At 58.1% G+C, this 17,776-nt stretch overlaps 2 protein-coding genes across 2 annotated transcripts in view; one reads left to right on the top strand and one right to left on the bottom strand.

Annotated features, from left to right (window-relative positions):
* Positions 1–54: 54 nt before the first annotated feature.
* SLC2A4RG (SLC2A4 regulator) lies at positions 55–2,920 on the top strand. Its single transcript, XM_032141952.2, has 6 exons — positions 55–922; positions 1,312–1,499; positions 1,573–1,673; positions 1,775–2,051; positions 2,135–2,226; positions 2,312–2,920. Exons 1-6 carry the CDS (start codon positions 499–501, stop codon positions 2,421–2,423), a joined length of 1,194 nt encoding a protein of 397 aa, XP_031997843.1. The 5' UTR covers positions 55–498; the 3' UTR covers positions 2,424–2,920.
* Positions 2,921–3,081: 161 nt separating this feature from the next.
* Positions 3,082–17,776, bottom strand: part of ZBTB46 (zinc finger and BTB domain containing 46) — a 49,473-nt gene continuing 34,778 nt past the window's right edge. The window contains exons 3-4 of the mRNA XM_032141951.2: positions 12,497–12,672; positions 3,082–6,677 (exon numbers count right to left, since the gene is read on the bottom strand). Of these exons, the coding sequence (XP_031997842.1) occupies positions 6,306–6,677; positions 12,497–12,672 (548 nt within the window). The 3' untranslated portion in view covers positions 3,082–6,305. The remainder of the gene's footprint in view (positions 6,678–12,496; positions 12,673–17,776) is intronic.

Raw genomic sequence — 17,776 nt, 5'->3', positions numbered from 1 at the left:
GGTGCCCCGGGACTCGGTGTGCGCAGGGGCGGTGGGTGGGGTGCGGAGACACGGGCCCCGATGGAGGCCAGGTCAGGGCCCCAGGTTTGTAATCACCAGCCACCCCCAAGCTTTTCAGCCCTGGAGGAGCTGAGCAGAAATGATCGATGACTTGTAGTCCCTCCACCTCCCTCCACCGCAGTTCCTCGGGGTAGAGCTCAGAACCCGGAGGGGGCGGCTGTGCGTCTCTGTGCAGAAGAGGCTGCGCGGTCCGCATGGGGCCACTATCCAGGAATCCCTGGGGCTCCTGACCGCCACCTCCCAACCCCTGCCAGGCCGGACACCTCGGTCTGGCTGCCAGGGCAGGGGCGGGCTCTGGCCTGGCTCTCTGAGGCCTGGGGAGCTGCCCGTGCTTCCAGCCCAGTCTCCCCCTGGCTGCTGCCGGCTGCTGGCCACTCCCACCTCCCAGGCCTGGCGTGAGGCCCACAGCTGCTGTTGCACAACCCTGGTTAATGTGTGATGGGGGGAGGCCTGGGCCTGGCCCGCCCCTCTGCCAGGGCTTCAGACCCCTGCCCAGCACCAGGGTCTGAAGGAACCACAGTGGTGCCAAGCCTGCGATGTGGAGAACTCAGGCTTCAGGAGACCCTGGCCCTGCTCCGGGTGGCTTTCGGCTCTCTCTGCAACCTGAGCTGGGGGAGGGGCCAGGCCTCATGCCCAGGGCTGGGAGTGGGGAGCCTGGTGTGCACGCGTGCCCAGGCCTGCACGTGGACCGACCAGGGGAGGGGCCCAGAGCTCTGGCTGGGTCACCCGCACCCCGCCCCCGTCTCCTCCAGAGCCACCCCAGGAAAAGCCCGGCTGGACGAGGTCATGGCTGCCGCTGCCCTTACAAGCTTGTCCACCAGCCCTCTCCTTCTGGGGGCCCCAGTTGCAGCCTTCAGCCCAGGTAAGACTGAGATGTCTGCATTTAGGGGTGTGGGTGGGGACAGAGCTCAGAACCTACAGCCACCCAGCCTCTGTGGGGCAAGCAGAGCCCTCAAACCTGGGACTCCTTTCTAAAATGGACCCCCGCACCCTCAGTGCCCCTTACTGAGGCCAAAGCGGCAGGACTCAGGCCTTCTGGCCTCCGTGACCTGCTCGCCTCCATGCGGCTGGCCACACACGTCTGCTGACCCTTTTCTGTGCTGGGGGGGTTTCTCCCCAAGCCCTGGGGCCAGCTCCTCCAAGATGCTCTGCCCACCAGTCTCACCAGACTCGGTGAACAGGGGCAGCTCAGGGTTAGGGACTCCCTGGACCCACCCGAAGTTCTAAGGTGGGGGGCCCGTGTCCCCACAGAGCCTGGCCTGGAGCCCTGGAAGGAGGCTCTGGTGCGGCCCCCAGGCAGCTACAGCAGCAGCAGCAACAGTGGAGACTGGGGCTGGGACCTGGCCAGTGACCAGTCCTCTCCGTCCACCCCGTCACCCCCACTGCCCCCTGAGGCAGCCCACTTTCTGTTCGGGGAGCCCACCCTGAGGAAAAGGAAGGTGAGCTTGGGGGCGGCCCCCAGGGAGGGGCGGGTGTGGCAGCTGAGCCTGACCCCGGCCCCTGTTGCTGCAGAGCCCGGCCCAGGTCATGTTCCAGTGTCTGTGGAAGAGCTGCGGGAAGGTGCTGAGCACGGCATCCGCGATGCAGAGACACATCCGCCTGGTGCACCTGGGGTGCGGCGGGGCCTGGGGTGCAACGGGGCCCGTGGGCTGGCTGGGGTTGTGAGGCCTGGCCAGGCCACCCCTTCAGCTCCCTCTGGCTGTCTCCCCCGCAGGAGGCAGGCAGAGCCTGAGCAGAGTGATGGTGAGGAGGACTTCTACTACACAGAGCTGGATGTTGGTGTGGACACGCTGACCGACGGGCTGTCCAGCCTGACTCCAGTGTCCCCCACGGCCTCCATGCCGCCTGCCTTCCCCCGCCTGGAGCTGCCAGAGCTGCTGGAGCCCCCAGCCCTGCCTAGTCCCCTGCCCCCGCCCCCGCCCCTGCCCCCGCCCCCTGTCCTGAGCGCTGTTGCTAACCCCCAGTCCTGCCACAGTGACCGTGTCTACCAGGTGGGTGAGGCCACAGGTGGCAGCTGGGGTGGGTCTCAGGGTCCTCTGGATGGGAGTGAAGCCCTGGCTGTGTCTCCCTGTAGGGCTGCCTGACGCCTGCCCGCCTGGAGCCGCAGCCCTCGGAGGTCGGAGCCTGCCCACCCGCCTTGTCCTCCAGGATTGGAGTCACCCTGAGGTGTGTGTGGGCTGAGGGCCTGCGGCCGGCACCAGGTGGGGAGGTCCTGGTCTCACAGCACCCCATGTCCTGTGCCCCCCCACAGGAAGCCCCGTGGCGACGCGAAGAAGTGCCGGAAGGTGTATGGCATGGAGCGCCGGGACCTGTGGTGCACAGCCTGCCGCTGGAAGAAGGCCTGCCAGCGGTTCCTGGACTAAGTCTGGCTCGTTCAAGAACATAAGCTACCACCTTCTCCCTCCCCACCCCCTCCAGGCCCGGGGCTGAAAGAGCCCCGGAACAGCCCCAGGGGCTGGCCTTCACCAGCTGCAGGGTCTGCTTTTAATTGGGGGGGGGGCTGACCCTGAACCCCCCCAGGTCGGGGAGGGGTCCCACCACTCAAAGTGCCTCTGAAGAAACCAGCTTTTTGCACTAAAGCCAAACCACACCGCTGTCCCCTTAGCCCCAAGGGCCCTGGGGGCAGCCACCCCCGCCCCCCGCCTGTCGGCCTGTAGATTTATCGAGGGTGTTATGGGCCCAGCTGTGGGGGGCCAGTCCCGATGCACTTTGAGGGGTGTTGGGGAGAGGACTCCCCCACTCGCACTTAATGGCTCTCAGGCCCTGGGGCTGTTTTTACCATGTTTTTGAAGCTCAGGTGTCTCACGTCTGGGCTGCACCAGGCGAAGAGAGAAATTAAAGATTTGAGGTTTTTCCAGAAGCTTTGTCTGCCTCTTGGGAGGAAGGCCGTGGGGCTGGGACCCTGTGGTGGGCAAGTGGGTGGAGTCTGGCAGCCGGCCACAGAGGGCCGAGGGTCACCCGTCGGCCGCCGCCACCCCAGGCGAGGCCGGAGGAAGGATCATCTGAGACGCAGGAGGCATCTGCTGGAGCAGCAATTTCCCAATTTATTGAAAGTGATCGCTTTGCAAGGATCTCTAAGCTAATCCCGTCACAGAAAGGAAACGCACAGGCGCCTAGGCAGAAACTTTGAGACTCACCGCAGAGGCCACGTGAACCCACGGCCACAGAGAGGCAGGACGGCAGAGCCATGACTTCCCACCGAGCGATTACGAGAACCTCTTCCCCCAATAGTAGACACATCTCCAACACAAACACAAGTTTATAATAATAGAAAGTCGATATAATATAGATTATCCCCAGAAAAAAATCAACAATCTTCAAACACTGCCCTTTTTTTTGTCTGTTTTGTTTTTGTTGACAGGTTGAAAGCATGTTGAAAAAATAAATATTTAAGAAAAGCACACACAGCACCCTCACTACAAGTAGTTCTAAAAGGGCTGCATACAAAACACAATATAAGATCTAAAAAATAAAAAACACCACCATTAAGTATGGCTTTCTTAAGAGTTGCACATGTCACAGAATGAGCTAAAATAAGATTCTTTTATAATATTGCAAAAAGTTCCAGTTTTTGCATTTTCTCAGTTTTTTAAAGAGGAAGATGTGCAAAGTTGGAAGCAGTAAGCTGCGTCTTCTGAGTCAGGTCCCTACGTAGCCCTGGCAGTGTCCTGTTTCCCAAAGCCCAGAGTGCCCCAGTGTACAACCTGGTCAGGATCCAGAGCTTGATAGAAAAATCGTGTCCCTGCCCCCTCCCCGCCCCCAAATAACACTACCCCCAATGGACTGTATTTCCCACTTTGGTGTTGCAAACACCAAAATACAAACAGACACAAACAAAAATACAAAATGTGAAATGTAATCTACACATTTTTCCTCTTCATAAAAAAATATTTATTAGTTTGAACATTGATTTAAAAAAAAATCAGTCACATAAAAAAAAACTCTTCATGACATGTCTTTTCCCTCCACGCCTCCTGAGAGATGGACGTGCTCACCTGGGCCTCGGAAACCCCACACTCTTCAGTCAGCAAACCGCGAACAAGAACAGGAAATCTGCCACGCAGCAAACACTTGGGGAGGTCAGTGGGACGCTGTTGGTTTCAGGGAAGAAAATGCCCCTGTAGCTCCGACGGGGAACCCCAAAACGGTCAGCAAAGGCAAGCCACACGGAGTGAGCCGGCCAGACGGAGCAGGACATCCTGAGTGTGGAGGGGAGGTGGGCCCGGGTCCTGGGCAGGGTGGCCTGAGAGCAGGGACTGGTACAAAACCCAGAGACATTGGTGGGTAGCAAAGGTCTGGTTTCCAAATGCATATTATAAGAAAGTCAGTCTGTTTAGAAAAGGGGTTTAAAAATCAGGGGAAAGGTACAAAGTTCTGAGAATTCTCCCAGAGGCCGGGGCGGGGCTGGCCTGGGGTGAGGGCTGGAGCTCCTCGGTAGCCGTGCTGTCCCCCTGGGGGACTCGTGCCAGAGCCGCCCACCTTGCTCGGTAAGACTGGGCAGGGCTCACCGCTGAGGGGCCAGCGCTTGCCCCGGCTCCTATCCCCACACTCCATGTGCAGAAAAATCTTGGCCTCTTTCTCCAGCTTTGAGGAGCCCACAGCCTCCGAGCTGAGGGGGGTGTGTGATGACAGCTCCAGCCAGGGCACCCTGTCATTGGTAGAACCGGGGGCCGATGTCAAAAAAACAAAAGCTGTGACTCCTGCGCTGTACCTGGGATCCTCCATGTACTCCTGCACAGGACCCCCCCAGCCCTCCCCGAGCAGCAACGGTCAGGGAAGCTGGTGCTCTACCTGACAATGTGGGGAAAAGCCTGGTATACAGGCTAGAAAAAGAGAGAGTAAAAACTCTTTCCACGCAGCCCTGAAGCTCAGCACTCCAGGGGGTCTTCACACGGGTAGGTCCTGGAGGGAAGGAGGCGGCCACCGCACCCACCTCCCATCCGAAGGCACAGCACCGCAGTGGTGGCCTGTGCCAGAGGAGGGGGTGAGGGATGGAATGTCCTAGTGGTGAGTGCTGTCAGAGGCAGCCTGAACAAGAAGACAGGCTGTGGCAACTGTCCTGAGGCTGTGAGTCTGGGCAGCCTGCCTCCAGGACCCCCAAAGCCAGGCGGTGCACCACAGCATACACCGTGGTACCTTTGCTTTTCACTCAGGAAAAGAAAGAACATGTGAGTGCTTTTGAAAACACAGCAAGAGGACTTGACCACAAGCTAAAGGAAAAACAACCCTATATAGTTTCATCGAGTGAGAAAAATAATGCCAAACAAAATAATTTTATGTAACTACACCTTGATATGTCTCTGACTACTTAAAAATTTGGTTACCCACGCGGGGAGGTGTAAGCAGCACACTGCAGTTAGGAACACCACCTCCAGTGTTAGCAGCAAAGGCAGGAGCCCAGCTCCAGCCCGTCCAGGAGGGGTCAGCAGGAGCGGCCGGGCTGGGCCATGGGCAGAACAGGATGGGCAGAGCCCAGGGTGGACACGGCAGCCCAAGGCTCTCCGAGAAGTGCACACGACTGAGCCGAGGCCCTTGCAGAGGGAACCTGGTGTGGCCTGAAGTGTGGGGGGCACAGGGCTGAGGGTCCCCTCCTGGAAGGAGCCCCCAGGGCTGTGTCCACCTAAGATAGCACCTGGAACCCTCGGCCTCCAGCAGGGTTCTGCAGCTGTATTGTGTGTTAAGCACCAAAGCCCAGAGGTAAGAGGGTGGCAGGGCTCTCTGTGCACCTGGATTCTACAGACTGCCATGGGCCGCGGCTGCAGCCACAGGCAGTGACCTGGCTGCTAGGGGAGGGGAGGGCAGGCTCCAGCCGGGCTGACCGGGTGTCTGTAAAACTCTGCACCTGCTCAGGCTGGGGGCCTCTGGGCCAAACACACCACCCACCCAGTGCCCACTGGACCCGGCCACAGGACCATCACATGTCCAAGCCAGGCTGGCCGTCACAGGGGCCACTCACACCCCCGCACCGCCTGCTGGGGACTTAGGACCGTGCTCTCCCTTCACTCAAACCCACCCTGTGCCCTCCCCCAACTCACTTCATGTCTGGTCCCAGAGCACCCCTCTTGCTGGGGTCGCACCTGCTTCTTAGCCCACAGGGCTGGTTTCCATGGGGGGTGGGTTCAGGGGGAAGCAGAGGAGGGGCCGCGAGAGGGGTGAGTGTGGTCCCGGCCCCGCACTGGAGACCCACCGGACACACACACAGGTGGATGACGCGAGACAGCCACCGACCCTGCCGGCAGGCGGGCCTAGGAGAGCCATGCGAAGTCCTTATCAGGACCTCCCGGGGGGCTGCGTGGCCGCGGCGAGTCTTCCTCATCCTTGTCATCCGCCAACAGCGCATCCTCAGGGGCCAGGCCCTCGTCGTCCTCGCCCAGCTCCTCCGCCTCCCCTCGTGGGTCCTCAGGGTCCTCCAGATAGGGCCCGTCACCTGGGAACAGCGCCTCTGGAGAGCCCTCGCCGCCTCCGCCGCCGTGGTCCAGGGGCCCGGCCATGCCGCGGCCAGCACAGTCGGTGCACACACCGTGGCGCCGGGAGCCATGCCTGATGCCCACGCTGGCGGCAGACATGAAGACGCGGCTGCACACCTTGCACACGTACTTCTTGTCCTTGCTGTGGACCTGTAGGGGCAGGGCAGGGGGTGAGCAGGGCCTGGTGGGGGTGGGGGGGACGGGGCAGGGGGTGAGCAGGACCCGGTGGGGGTTGGGGGGGGCAGGGCACGGGGGGGTGAGCAGGGCCCGGTGGGGGTGGGGGGGCGGGGCAGAGAGTGAGCAGGACCCGGTGGGTGGAGGGGCAGGGCAGGGGGTGAGCAGGGCCCGGTAGGGGTGGGGGGGCCACAGCCTCCCGGGCCCTCAGAGCATCTGCACAGGCAGAGGTTCCTGGTGGGGGAGGTGCGCAGAGACAGGAGTGCTCAGACCTTGAGCCCCCGCTCCTATCAGAGCCACACAGGCAGAACTGCAGGTGGCACCAACGCAGCCCTGTCCCAAGGGGATGCTGGCACAAGGGCGGCAGTGCCCCTCCCCCGCAAATCCAGCCCCTAGGTGGGCCAGTCTCAGCATCTACACTGTGTGTCCAAGCATCCCCACCAGAGGCCCCCTGGGTTGACACACTTCTCACAGGGGTCACACCACCCCTCTGCCTAGAAGCCTGGCTTCCTCCAAACCTCCCTGCAGGACAGGCTAAGGGCCCCGCATTGGACTGGAGCTCACAGAGCTCCTCCTGTACCCAGCCATGGCCGTGCGCCCTGTACAGGGACGGGCCGGGGTTGGGGCTGCCAGCCGGGCAGGTGGGTCCACACCTCAGCCTGGCTGTGTGGACACCCCCTCAGCTTGTGACCCCCTCAGTCCCTGACCCCTCAGCCCCTGACCCTGACTCCAGGAATGTGAAAAGGAGGCAACTCCCCCACTCTCCGGCTGTTTCAAGGTCAACTGAGACAGGCAAGAAGAGAGATGAGCATTTATGGTCACAGGAGGAGAGGTGTGGCTGCCAGGGAGGGCAGTTGTGCTGGGCCCAGCAGGGAGACGAGGCGGCACCCTGAAGAGGGCCCATGTGGCAGGACGCGAGGTGCTGGGTTCCTGGAGGGTCTCGGCACCAGCCTTGAGGCCTGAGGGAACTACCACACACTGCTGGGGACATGTGGCCCCAGGTGGGCTTCTGCTGAGGGTGGGCGGGACACCTGTGCTGTGCAGAACCAGACCTCAGAGAGACATGGCCAGGGACGGGGAGAGGCGGCCCATGTACCCACTCACGGGCACCCTCGGCCAGGCCAACTCGAGGAGGCCTTGGGGGGCTGGCCCTGATCCCTCACAGCACAGCCCCTGTCCCTGCCCTCCAAGGACGGAGACGGCAGGACCCACAGAGGACCCCAATAGCAACCCCTGGCCCCTGGCCAAGTCCACACAAGGGGCTTCTCTGAGGTGGGCTGGCCTCACGTCAGTCCTCCAGGCTGAACCCGGCACTGACCCCAGGCTCCCCCCTCCATCCGCGGGGCTGTCTCCTGGGGCCTGCAGTGCCTCTGAGGCTGCACGGAGAACTGAGGCTGGGATGTGCTTGTGAGTTTAGCTCTTCCTTAAACCATTCCAAACTCACCAGTTTTCTCCCATGAGCAAGTACATATATAATCAATGTGTGTCATGGCGGAAGACGGTCCCGCTACACTTCCAAAGACCTCTGACAGGCAGGCACCACAGCTACCACCTCCCCATCCTGGGGCTGGGTCCTGGCCCTTATATACTTCCTGTCACCGGCCTCAGCGTCCCGAATCCACAGGCCCACAGGCCACCCAGCACAGCCCGACCTCCCCTTCTAGACCCGCCTCCTTGAGGGCAGAGTTGCCTGTAACTTCCACAAAACCGGGAACCATAGAGACCTCACTTCTCAAATGTCTGCTCCCAGAGCAACCCTGTGAGCTCTAAGCATGGCCTGGGATGGGGCCGCACAGGGATGTGAGACCCTCAGGGGCAGCTGGTGGCCTTCACGGCCAGGGCAGCACCACACAGCCCACCTCAGATGCCCAAACATGCTAACCCTAGAAACAGAGCCTCAGACAACTTGGTGCCAGGACTGCTCCTTTGGGCTTTTGTTTTGCTGTATTTTATTTTATTTTATTTTATTTTATTTTATTTTATTTTATTTATTTTTTTAAACAGAGTCTTGCTCTGTCACCCAGGCTGGAGCACAGTGTTGCGATCTTGGCTCACTGCCAGCTCCGCCTCCCAGGCTCACCCCATTCTCCTGCCTCAGCCTCCTGAGTAGCTGGGACTACAGGCGCCCGCCACCGCGCCTGGCTAATTTTTTGCATTTTTAGTAGAGACGGGGTTTCACCATGTTAGCCAGGATGGTCTTGATCTCCTGACCTCATGATCTGCCCGCCTCAGCCTTCCAAAGTGCTGGGATTACAGGCGTGAGCCACCGCACCCAGCCTGATTTGCTGTATTTTAAACCAAGGACTTCCAGAACAAAAATTCAAGACAAGCCACGGTAGAAACTTCCCAACACGGTGAGCTGGTGCACACAGGCCCAGGAAGGGTTGGAGCGGGGCTAGTGCACCCACTGAGGCCCCTCGAGGCCTAGGCTCCCATGTGTGCAGGGGCCAGGGCACCTGAGGAGGCAGCAGAGGCAGCTTGGGGTGGCACAGGGACCTTGTGGCCCGGGCTGGATGGCTGGGAACTCATCCAAATGGGCAGATGCCCTGGAAGGAAGCAGGAAGGAAGGTGGGACACCTGGGCAGCCCACCCAGGCTCTGGGGCACTGTGGCTGCAAGAGCACGGCTGGCCCACCCTCCAAATGTGGCCCTGCCAAGGCGTGGGGGGTCCTGCCCCAGCCACTGGTGCTCCTCCTGGAACGGGTGGAGGGGCCACCCAGGCCAGGGAAGGGCTGACAGTCAGCGCTCGTAAGTGCCATCGTGAAAGTGGAGGCTGGACCGGCTGGAGCTGCCGTCTCACACTCGGGTCTCCATGCTCTCGGGTCCAGGACCCCAGAGAAGGCCACACGCAGAGCCTCTCCTCAGAAAAAGTCAAGCCCCATATGCTTGCTTGTGTTTGTTGTTCTTTAGAGACAGGGTCTCACTCTGTTGCCCAGGCTGGAGTGCAGTGGTGCAGTCACGGCTCACTGCAGCCTCAACCTCACTGGGCTCCAGTGATCGTCCTGCCTCAGCCTCTGCTGTCTCCCCCACCGGTGCAGAGTGGACCCGGTCTGGGGTCCGGAGCGGTCTGCACCCTCATCAGGACCCGCCGGCCCAGACATGGTGGCCACACACACTTGGCTAATTTTTTTTTTCTTTTTTTGTAGAGACAGAGTCTTGCTATTTTGCCCAGGCTGGTCTCAAACTCCTGGCCTCAAGCTATCCTCCTGCCCCAGCCTCCCGAAGTGCTGGGATTACAGGCATGTGCCACCACACTTGGCTTTCCATATGTTATAAGTACATTTTCCAGGGAATTATGACCCCCTGAAGCCCAATCATGAACCCCAGGCTAAAAATCCCAGCACTTGGCCGGGCACAGTGGCTCACACCTGTAATCCCAGCACTTTGGGAGTCTGAGGCGGGCAGATCACAAGGTAGGAGATCGAGACCACGGTGAAACCCCATCTCTACTAAAAATACAAAAAAAAAAAAAAATTAGTTGGGCGTGATGGTGGGCGCCTGTAGTCCCAGCTACTTGGGAGGCTGAGGCAGGAGAATGGCGTGAACCCAGGAGGTGGAGCTTGCAGTGAGCCGAGATTGTGCCACTGCACTCCAGCCTGGGCGACAGAGCGAGACTCTGTCTCAAAAAAAAAAAAAAAAAAACAAACAAACAAACAAAAAAAAAACCCAGCACTGGTCGGACACAGTGGCTCACACCTGTAATTCCAGCACTTTGGGAAGCAGAGGCAGGTGGCTCACTTGAGGCCAGGAGTTCGGGACTAGCCTGGGCAACATAGCGAAATCCCATCGCCACAAAACGCAAAAATTAGCTGGGCATGGTGGTGCACACCTGTAGTCCCAGCTACTTGGGAGGCTGCGGTGGAAGGATCGCTTGAGCCCAGGAGGTCAAAGTTGTAGTGAGCTGTGATCACACCACTGCACTCCAGCCTAGGTAACACAGTGAAACCCTGTCTCTAAAAAAAAAAAAAAAAAAAAAAAAAACACCCTAACCCTGTCCAATGATAAGGAACAGGCAGCCACACTGAACCTCAAACAGGATCAAAACGCTTACTGAGAGGTTAATACGGATTTGCTAAAGAAAGATGTTGCAATCCATGTTGTTAAAACGTGTTAGCACCTATCAGTTTAAAAAACAAGATGCGATTTTCTCTGAATAGGGAACATGTCGGCATGGTGCAGCTAACCGCCCCGAGGCTTTTTGTAAGTGGTTTGTAAGATCAGCCCTGTGGCCTGTGCGAACAGAAGCACATCTTCAGCTACGGAAAACAACGCTGGGGCCTCTGCAGCTCCGCGTGGATGTGGGTCTGCTTCTGGCCTTGCAGACCTGCCCTCTCGTGGTCCAGGGTCCCCTCCCAGGACTGTTCCTTCTCTACTGTCCTCCACCTCGCACAGGCAAATGTGGGGACATCAGGGGAGGCCAGAGCCCAGCACTAAGCCCAGCTCCACATCGACTCCAGGACACATCCCAGGCAGCATCCGAGGGCCTGAAGTGGCCCTTCACCCACAGCCGGCCAGGCAGACACGGGCAGGCCAGGGCCCTGGCACCCCTCTAACTCTGCAGCTTGACCTCAGGGAGCTCCCACAGGGGTCGTTACCCCAAATGAGTATCCACCACTGCGCTGGAAAAGCAGAAACCAACAGAACCTGACCCCTGGTGCTCGGCCCCGCCCCCTGGTGGGTCTCCCCATAAAGCCCCGCCCCCCAGTGGGTCTCCCCATAAAGCTCCGCCCCATGGTGGGTCTCCCCATAAGGCCCCACCCCGGTGGGTCTCCCCAAAAGCCCCGCCCCCCGGTGTGTCTCCCCATAAAGCCACGCCCCCTGGTGGGTCTCCCCATAAAGCCACGCCCCCCGGTGGGTCTCCCCATAAAGCCACGCCCCCTGGTGGGTCTCCCCATAAAGCCCCGCCCCCCGGTGGGTCTCTCCATAAAGCCACGCCCCCCGGTGGGTCTCCCCATAAAGCCACGCCCCCCGGTGGGTTTCCCGGTGGAGCTCGCCTCCTGCAGGTCCGCTCCAGAACCTGCTGACTCTCCTGGGATTCCTAAACTGGCAGCGATGCTCCAGAGCCTCTTCCGCCCCGACAGCAGCCCCACTTCAGCCCGCAGCGCGGGGCCGCCTCCACTGCCTCTCCTCACACAGCTGCCCGCCGCGAGCTCCCCCTGCACCCTGCGCCTCGGGGTGGGCGTCCCAGGACTCCCCGAACCCCTCGGGGCGCCCCGCTCTGGGCTGCCTGTGCCCCACCTGCCTCATTGGTTCATCTCACCCACTTGAGATGCCCTCGCCAGGCCTTTTTTGGCAAATCTGCCTTCCTGTTCCCAGGCTGCCTTTTTCTATTATCTCCTCCCCAAGCAAATCCATCCACTCTACACCTGCTACCTGACAACGACCTGCCGGTGCTGAGCTCCAGGGTGGGCACGGTGGGTGCACACAGGTCGGCAGGCACAAGGACAGGGTTCCCTGTCCAGAGGCAGGGCGGGGGCAGGGGGCGCAGAGGTGGCTGAGGGTTGGGGGCTCCAAGCAGAGCGAGCTGAGTTTGCCGAGGCCTGGCTGCCTTGGGGGCCAGCAGGCGAGCAGGGTGGGCCGAAGCCTACGCAGGGGCCATGTGGCCCACCCACGCCCAGGAGGCCAGGGCGGAGCAGGCAAGGGCCCTGGTGCTAACCGGGGCGGCTCTCCCTGCCCTGCTGTCTTCCCCCCGCGCAGGTCTGGGGTCCGGGGCGGTCTGCACCCTCATCAGGACCCGCCTGCCCAGACATCGTGGCCACACATAGCGCGCGGCACACGGACCCTCCCCGCACTCACCAGCGTGTGCCGCTTCATGTGCTCGCGCCGCGTGAACTTCTTCCCGCAGATCTCGCAGGGGTAGGGCCGCTCTCCCGTGTGCGAGCGCATGTGGCGCTTGAGGATGCACTGGTGCATGGCCGAGAAGCTGCAGTAGGGACACTTGAACTTCTTCCTGATCACCGTGAACTCATTCACTGAAAGAGAGGGACCCGCGAGGCGTCAGCAGGGCCTGGGATGTGCCACCCTGCGGCCCACAGACCACGGCTGCACCCCGCAGCCCAGCAGCCAGGACGGGCTGTCTCCCACGGCCACCCACTGGGGGTTGGTCAGCACTGTGACAGGCCAGGCTCCCCCACCATCTGCATAGATTGTCCCACCCACTGTCTGACAGGGGCGGTGCCAGCAAGGCTGAGCCCCGCGGAGCTCAGGAGCCCCAGCTCTCAGATCTTTCCATCCAGGCCAAGGGACCGTCGCTCCACTGAGGACAGACCAAGAGACCCCAGGCCAAAGGCAGGAGGCAAGGGGTAAGAACGGCCAATGCTGAACACAGTGCCCAGTCCCTGCAGGACCCTCCTTCCAGCCCTCAGACCCCACTGAGCATCTGTGGGTAGCAGGCCCTGGGCATGGTGTCGGATCAGACGCCTCCCTGGAGGCAGATAAGAAACAAACACCGCGGAGTAACATGGACTCAAAAGTGTGCAGGGGAAATGGGAGACATGGGTGGGACTCAAAGCCCTGGGCTCTTCTTGCTGGATGCGGGAGAAGCAGCCAGACCCATTTAATCAAGTTCTTTTCCCCCAACCCTGAGACCCAACATCACTCAGTGGCAGGAACTCCACACCACATCCATGGTGTGTGCCCTGGGGCCAGGCTCAAAAACCTGAGGGACCCTCAGCACCCCCAATGCCGTTATGCTACTCGGGCCCAGATACCAGCACGTCAGACCTGGGCATGGGCCACTGAGAGAGCCCGGAGCAGCCACGTCCGCGGGACCCTCCAGGAGACCCACCTGAAAAGCCCGGCGCATGCACGTGGGCTGCTCACCCTGGGATTACGACGTACTTGCTGTGCAGGACATCTTCCCCTCCACATACTGTGACCACCTTTCAGTGCCGGGAGTTTTAATTACACAGCTTTTGGATGTTTGAACACACCATAATTTATTAAACAGGCACTACTGCTGAACACTTGTTTCTGTGTTTTCACCCTTGTGGACACTTCAGTGAGGCTCCTACAGACGGGTCTTTGCAGCCCTCTGCCACCTCCTGAAGATAAATTCTGACAAGTGGGATAAGCACCTGCCCTCCTGACTGGCAGTCCCCGCTTGCCGTGCAGGGAGGGTCTACTGAGGCTCTGGGGGCTCCAGTGGACAGGCACACCCCCGTGACAAGGACCTCCCAAAAGGCAGCTCTAACAGGAAACTCAGCATCTGCCAGGACCGCTCATTTTGTGAAACTGGAGCATGTCTGTGTGGCCAAGACACAGAAAACCCCCGAGGCCCCGCCTGGCACGGAAGCACCTCGGACCAGCTGGCTGTGTTCGGACGCATGTCCCCGCCGCACATCCCCCGAGCGGCTCCTGAGGAGGAAAATCCAAGCTCTTCCTGGCCTGTCCTCTGTCAGCCACACTGTGCCCCTGGCTCTCCTCCATGAGTCAGGTAACAAGAGACTTCTCTTTACCGCCACCGTCCCCCAGGCCGCCCGTCTCACCCCGACAGCGCCTGGTTCTCGCATTATCACACCCAACAGAGCAAACGCTCCACACATTCTAGGCTGGAAAAGGAGAGCAAGGAAATGAGTTTTTCGATTAGTTTATTTAAAACAGCTTTTTCTTTTTTCTAAACAAGATGAGGTCTCGCCATGTTGCCCAGGCTGGTCTTGAACTCCTGGACTCAAGCAATCCTCCCACCTTGGCCTCCAAAAGTGATGGGATTATAGGTGTGAGCCACTGTGCCTGGCCCAAAACAATTTTTTTTTTTTTTTTTTTTTTTAGACGGAGTCTCGCTCTGTCGCCCAGGCTGGAGTGAAGTGGCTCAATCTTGGCTCACTACAAGCTCTGCCTCCTGGGTTCACGTCATTCTCCTGCCTCAGCCTCCAGAGTAGCTGGGACTACAGGCGCCCGCCACCGCGCCCGACTAATTTTTTGTATTTTTAGTAGAGACGGGGTTTCACCGTGTTAACCAGGATGGTCTCGATCTCCTGACCTCATGATCCACCTGCCTCGGCCTCTCAAAGTGCTGGGATTACAGGCATAAGCCACCACGCCCGGCCAAAACAACTCTTTTGAGAATATATTCATTCATGGTTTCTATTCTTCCTATACAAACATGAAAATTAAAATTTTGAATTATCATATATTTTAGCCATTTTTATTTAATTCAGACCTACATGTTAAATATTTATCTCTGTGTAGAAACCCTGTATTTTTTTCCCTAGAACAACAACTTAGAATGGACATGAGCCGGACTCAGCGTTAATCACCCTGTGAGAATAAATGCCACGGGCCCAGGGCAGAGCCGCAGCTGCGGATGGTCCCCTTACGACCTGCATGTTCTGAAGCTGCCTGCGATGCACTTTGGCTTTTTCTTAATGCTCTATTTTCCGGTCACTACCATAACACAGCACCACAAAGTGTGAGGCTCAGAACAGCCCGGTCCACCCTCTTGCAGTTCTGGTGGCCAAAGGTCGGAGATCAAGGCATCAGCACGGCCTGGCTCTCTCCAGTGGCTCCAGGGAGGGTCCCTCCGGCCTCTTCAGCTCCTAGTGGCTCCAGCTGTCCCTTGGTTTGTGGCCACATCGCTCCAGTCTCTGCCACCATCTATGTTGCCTTTTCTCTCTGTGTCTGTGTCTCTTCCTCTTCTCTTAGAAGGACACCTGTGATTGGACTTAGGACCCATCTGGACAATGCGGGAGGACTTCATTTTGAGATCCTTCATCACATCTGCAAGACCCTTTTTCCAAAGGGTCACATCCACAAGCTCTGAGGATCAGGATGAAGACCTCCGTTTTCAGGGGGTGTTCACTGCTCAACCCACTACATTTGACTGACAGTACTGTGATCATTGAGGGAATTTCACTGGCTGTCATTATTAAAATAATTTCTTACTGGAAACACCACCTTCCATGATTTATTTGTGATTTACAGTCTATATATCTTAGAAAAAATTAACATCACATAGTTTCATTCTCATAAACACTGGGAAGGCCTTAAAGTCCATTTGGTAACAGTAATTAAATAAAAAAGCATAAAGATCATTATATGGAAACAGGGACTCTCGCGGTCTGTCCTAAAAACGGAACCCTTTGCCAGGAATCAGGTGTTCTCGCAAGGAAAAGGTCAACTTCCAAAAGAGTAACTGAGAAGCAATGCTATCAAAGCTGGCGTGGACCCCCGAAAATAGGGCACTCAGCGACATCCGGCTGCGACTGTACAGAATTGCACCTGTGAAAACACTGCAGTCATTCATGCCGGACTGGAGGCCTCCCCTAAGCTCAGGGAAGAGCAGAGGTCTCTGGCCTCCCAGCACCAAGCCAAGTCGGCTACATGGCCACCTGCCCTTGGCCCTTCCTCTGTCCCCTCCCAGCACGCTTTCCGCTGCAGGAGAATCGGACCTGTCCTAAATAGCCACTGTACCAGGGAACATTCCAGAACCTTTTCATGATTGTGTCAAAGACTGCAAGAAACCAGCCGTGAACCAAATGGACTGGCAGCTGGCTTCAGGCAGGCAGACAGGGGACAAGGCATCTTCGGAGGGCTCAAGTCTGCTGCTTCCTGAGTCTTCATCACAAAACCATCTGGATATTGAATTGGTCTGGATATAATTTTCAAAAGACTGCACTTTGACAGCATTTCAGAAAGGGATCCAAACATCAACTGTACTTTGTTTCTTTGTTTACAAATGTATTAGGCTGTCACTCTGTGTTAGAATGTGATGAAATTGTGATCTGTCCAGATTATTTTCAAAAACGTTTTAAGCCTTATGTAAAGTGCAAATACATGTACAGCTCAATGAACTTTATCTACGTACACCACACATCGCCACTCAAACAGGCATTGCACGTTCCCAGCACCCTCGAACGAGCCTCTGGCCCTCCCCTAGTTGTAACCCCCCCCAAGAGAGCACGCTCTGCCCTCAATCACCACACGTTTCATTGCCCTAGGACTTCGTATACGTGTGATCCTACCCTCGTGTTGGGCTTTCTTCACTAGACGTGGCCCGCACTGCTGCCTAGAGGAGGATTTGGTTGTTGTGCGTAGTACTCCATGGCACCCCTAAGCCACATATCCATCCTGCAGATTCCAGTTTGGGCCTATTGAACAGTGGAGATCTGATGGCTCTTACATGTGTCTTTTGGTGACTTAAGTTCTCATTATTTCTGTTGGGCATGCCCTGGCGGGGAAGGGGGGTTTCTGGACCACAGGGTGTTCACCTGCTTGGCTTCAGTGGATATTGCCAATTTTCCAAAGATTTATGATTCCTCTCAAATTAATTTTTGTGCTTGGTCAGAATTAGGGGTCAAGATTCACTATTTTGGGGGAGGGGAACGGAGTCTTGCTCTGTCACCCAGGCTGGAGTGCAGTGGTGCGATCTCAGCTCACTGCAACCTCCACCTCTGGGTTCAAGTGATTCTCCTGCCTTAGCCTCTCAAGTAGCTGGAATTACAGGCACTCGTCACTACACCAGGCTGATTTTTGTATTTTTAGTAGAGACGCGGTTTAGCCATGTTGGCCAGGCTGGTCTTGAACTCCTGACCTCAGGTGATCCACCTGCCTTGGCCTCCCAAAGTGCTGGGATTACAGGTCTGAGCCATCGCGCCCGGCCACAATTCACTTTTTTCCTCCATGTCAATGTCCAGTCACTCAGCACCATATATTGAAAAGACCATCCGTCCCACACTGAGTTGCAGAGCTGGCTTTCTAGTGCCTCACTGGCCGTGATGGCTTGTCTACCCTGCATCAACACCACAGCGTCTCCATGACCGCAGCACTATAAGCTTTGATATCTGCATCTATCAGTCCTCCAGCTTTCTCCTTCCTTTCCAAGATCACCTTAGCCATCCGTATGGATCCTGGCTTTTATTTCCAGGTTTCTGATGCCCTGACATCTGGGGTCTCGATGACCTGCAGGAACTTCCCCTCCCAGTTCCTAGAGATAGCAGGTTGGATTCGCCTTTGAGTGCACCTTTCACAGGTGAACCAACCCGTCCAGAGCTCACACTCCCTCCACCTGCCCCGTCCAGAGCTCACACTCCCTCCACCTGCCCATACAGAGCTCACACTCCCTCCACCTGCCCCGTC

The sequence above is a fragment of the Hylobates moloch genome, unplaced genomic scaffold (assembly GCF_009828535.3).
Source record: "Hylobates moloch isolate HMO894 unplaced genomic scaffold, HMol_V3 SCAFFOLD_21, whole genome shotgun sequence".
Classification (NCBI taxonomy): domain Eukaryota; kingdom Metazoa; phylum Chordata; class Mammalia; order Primates; family Hylobatidae; genus Hylobates; species Hylobates moloch.
This window is presented reverse-complemented; position numbering and strand designations above follow the sequence as displayed.

Bases quoted from the DNA above. Each gene is read 5' to 3' on its own strand.
- SLC2A4RG (XM_032141952.2), top strand. From the start codon at position 499: ATGGGGGGAGGCCTGGGCCTGGCCCGCCCCTCTGCCAGGGCTTCAGAC. The intron at 923-1,311 runs GTAAGACTGAGA...GTGTCCCCACAG, and splicing joins AGTTGCAGCCTTCAGCCCAG to AGCCTGGCCTGGAGCCCTGG. The intron at 1,500-1,572 runs GTGAGCTTGGGG...CTGTTGCTGCAG, and splicing joins CCACCCTGAGGAAAAGGAAG to AGCCCGGCCCAGGTCATGTT.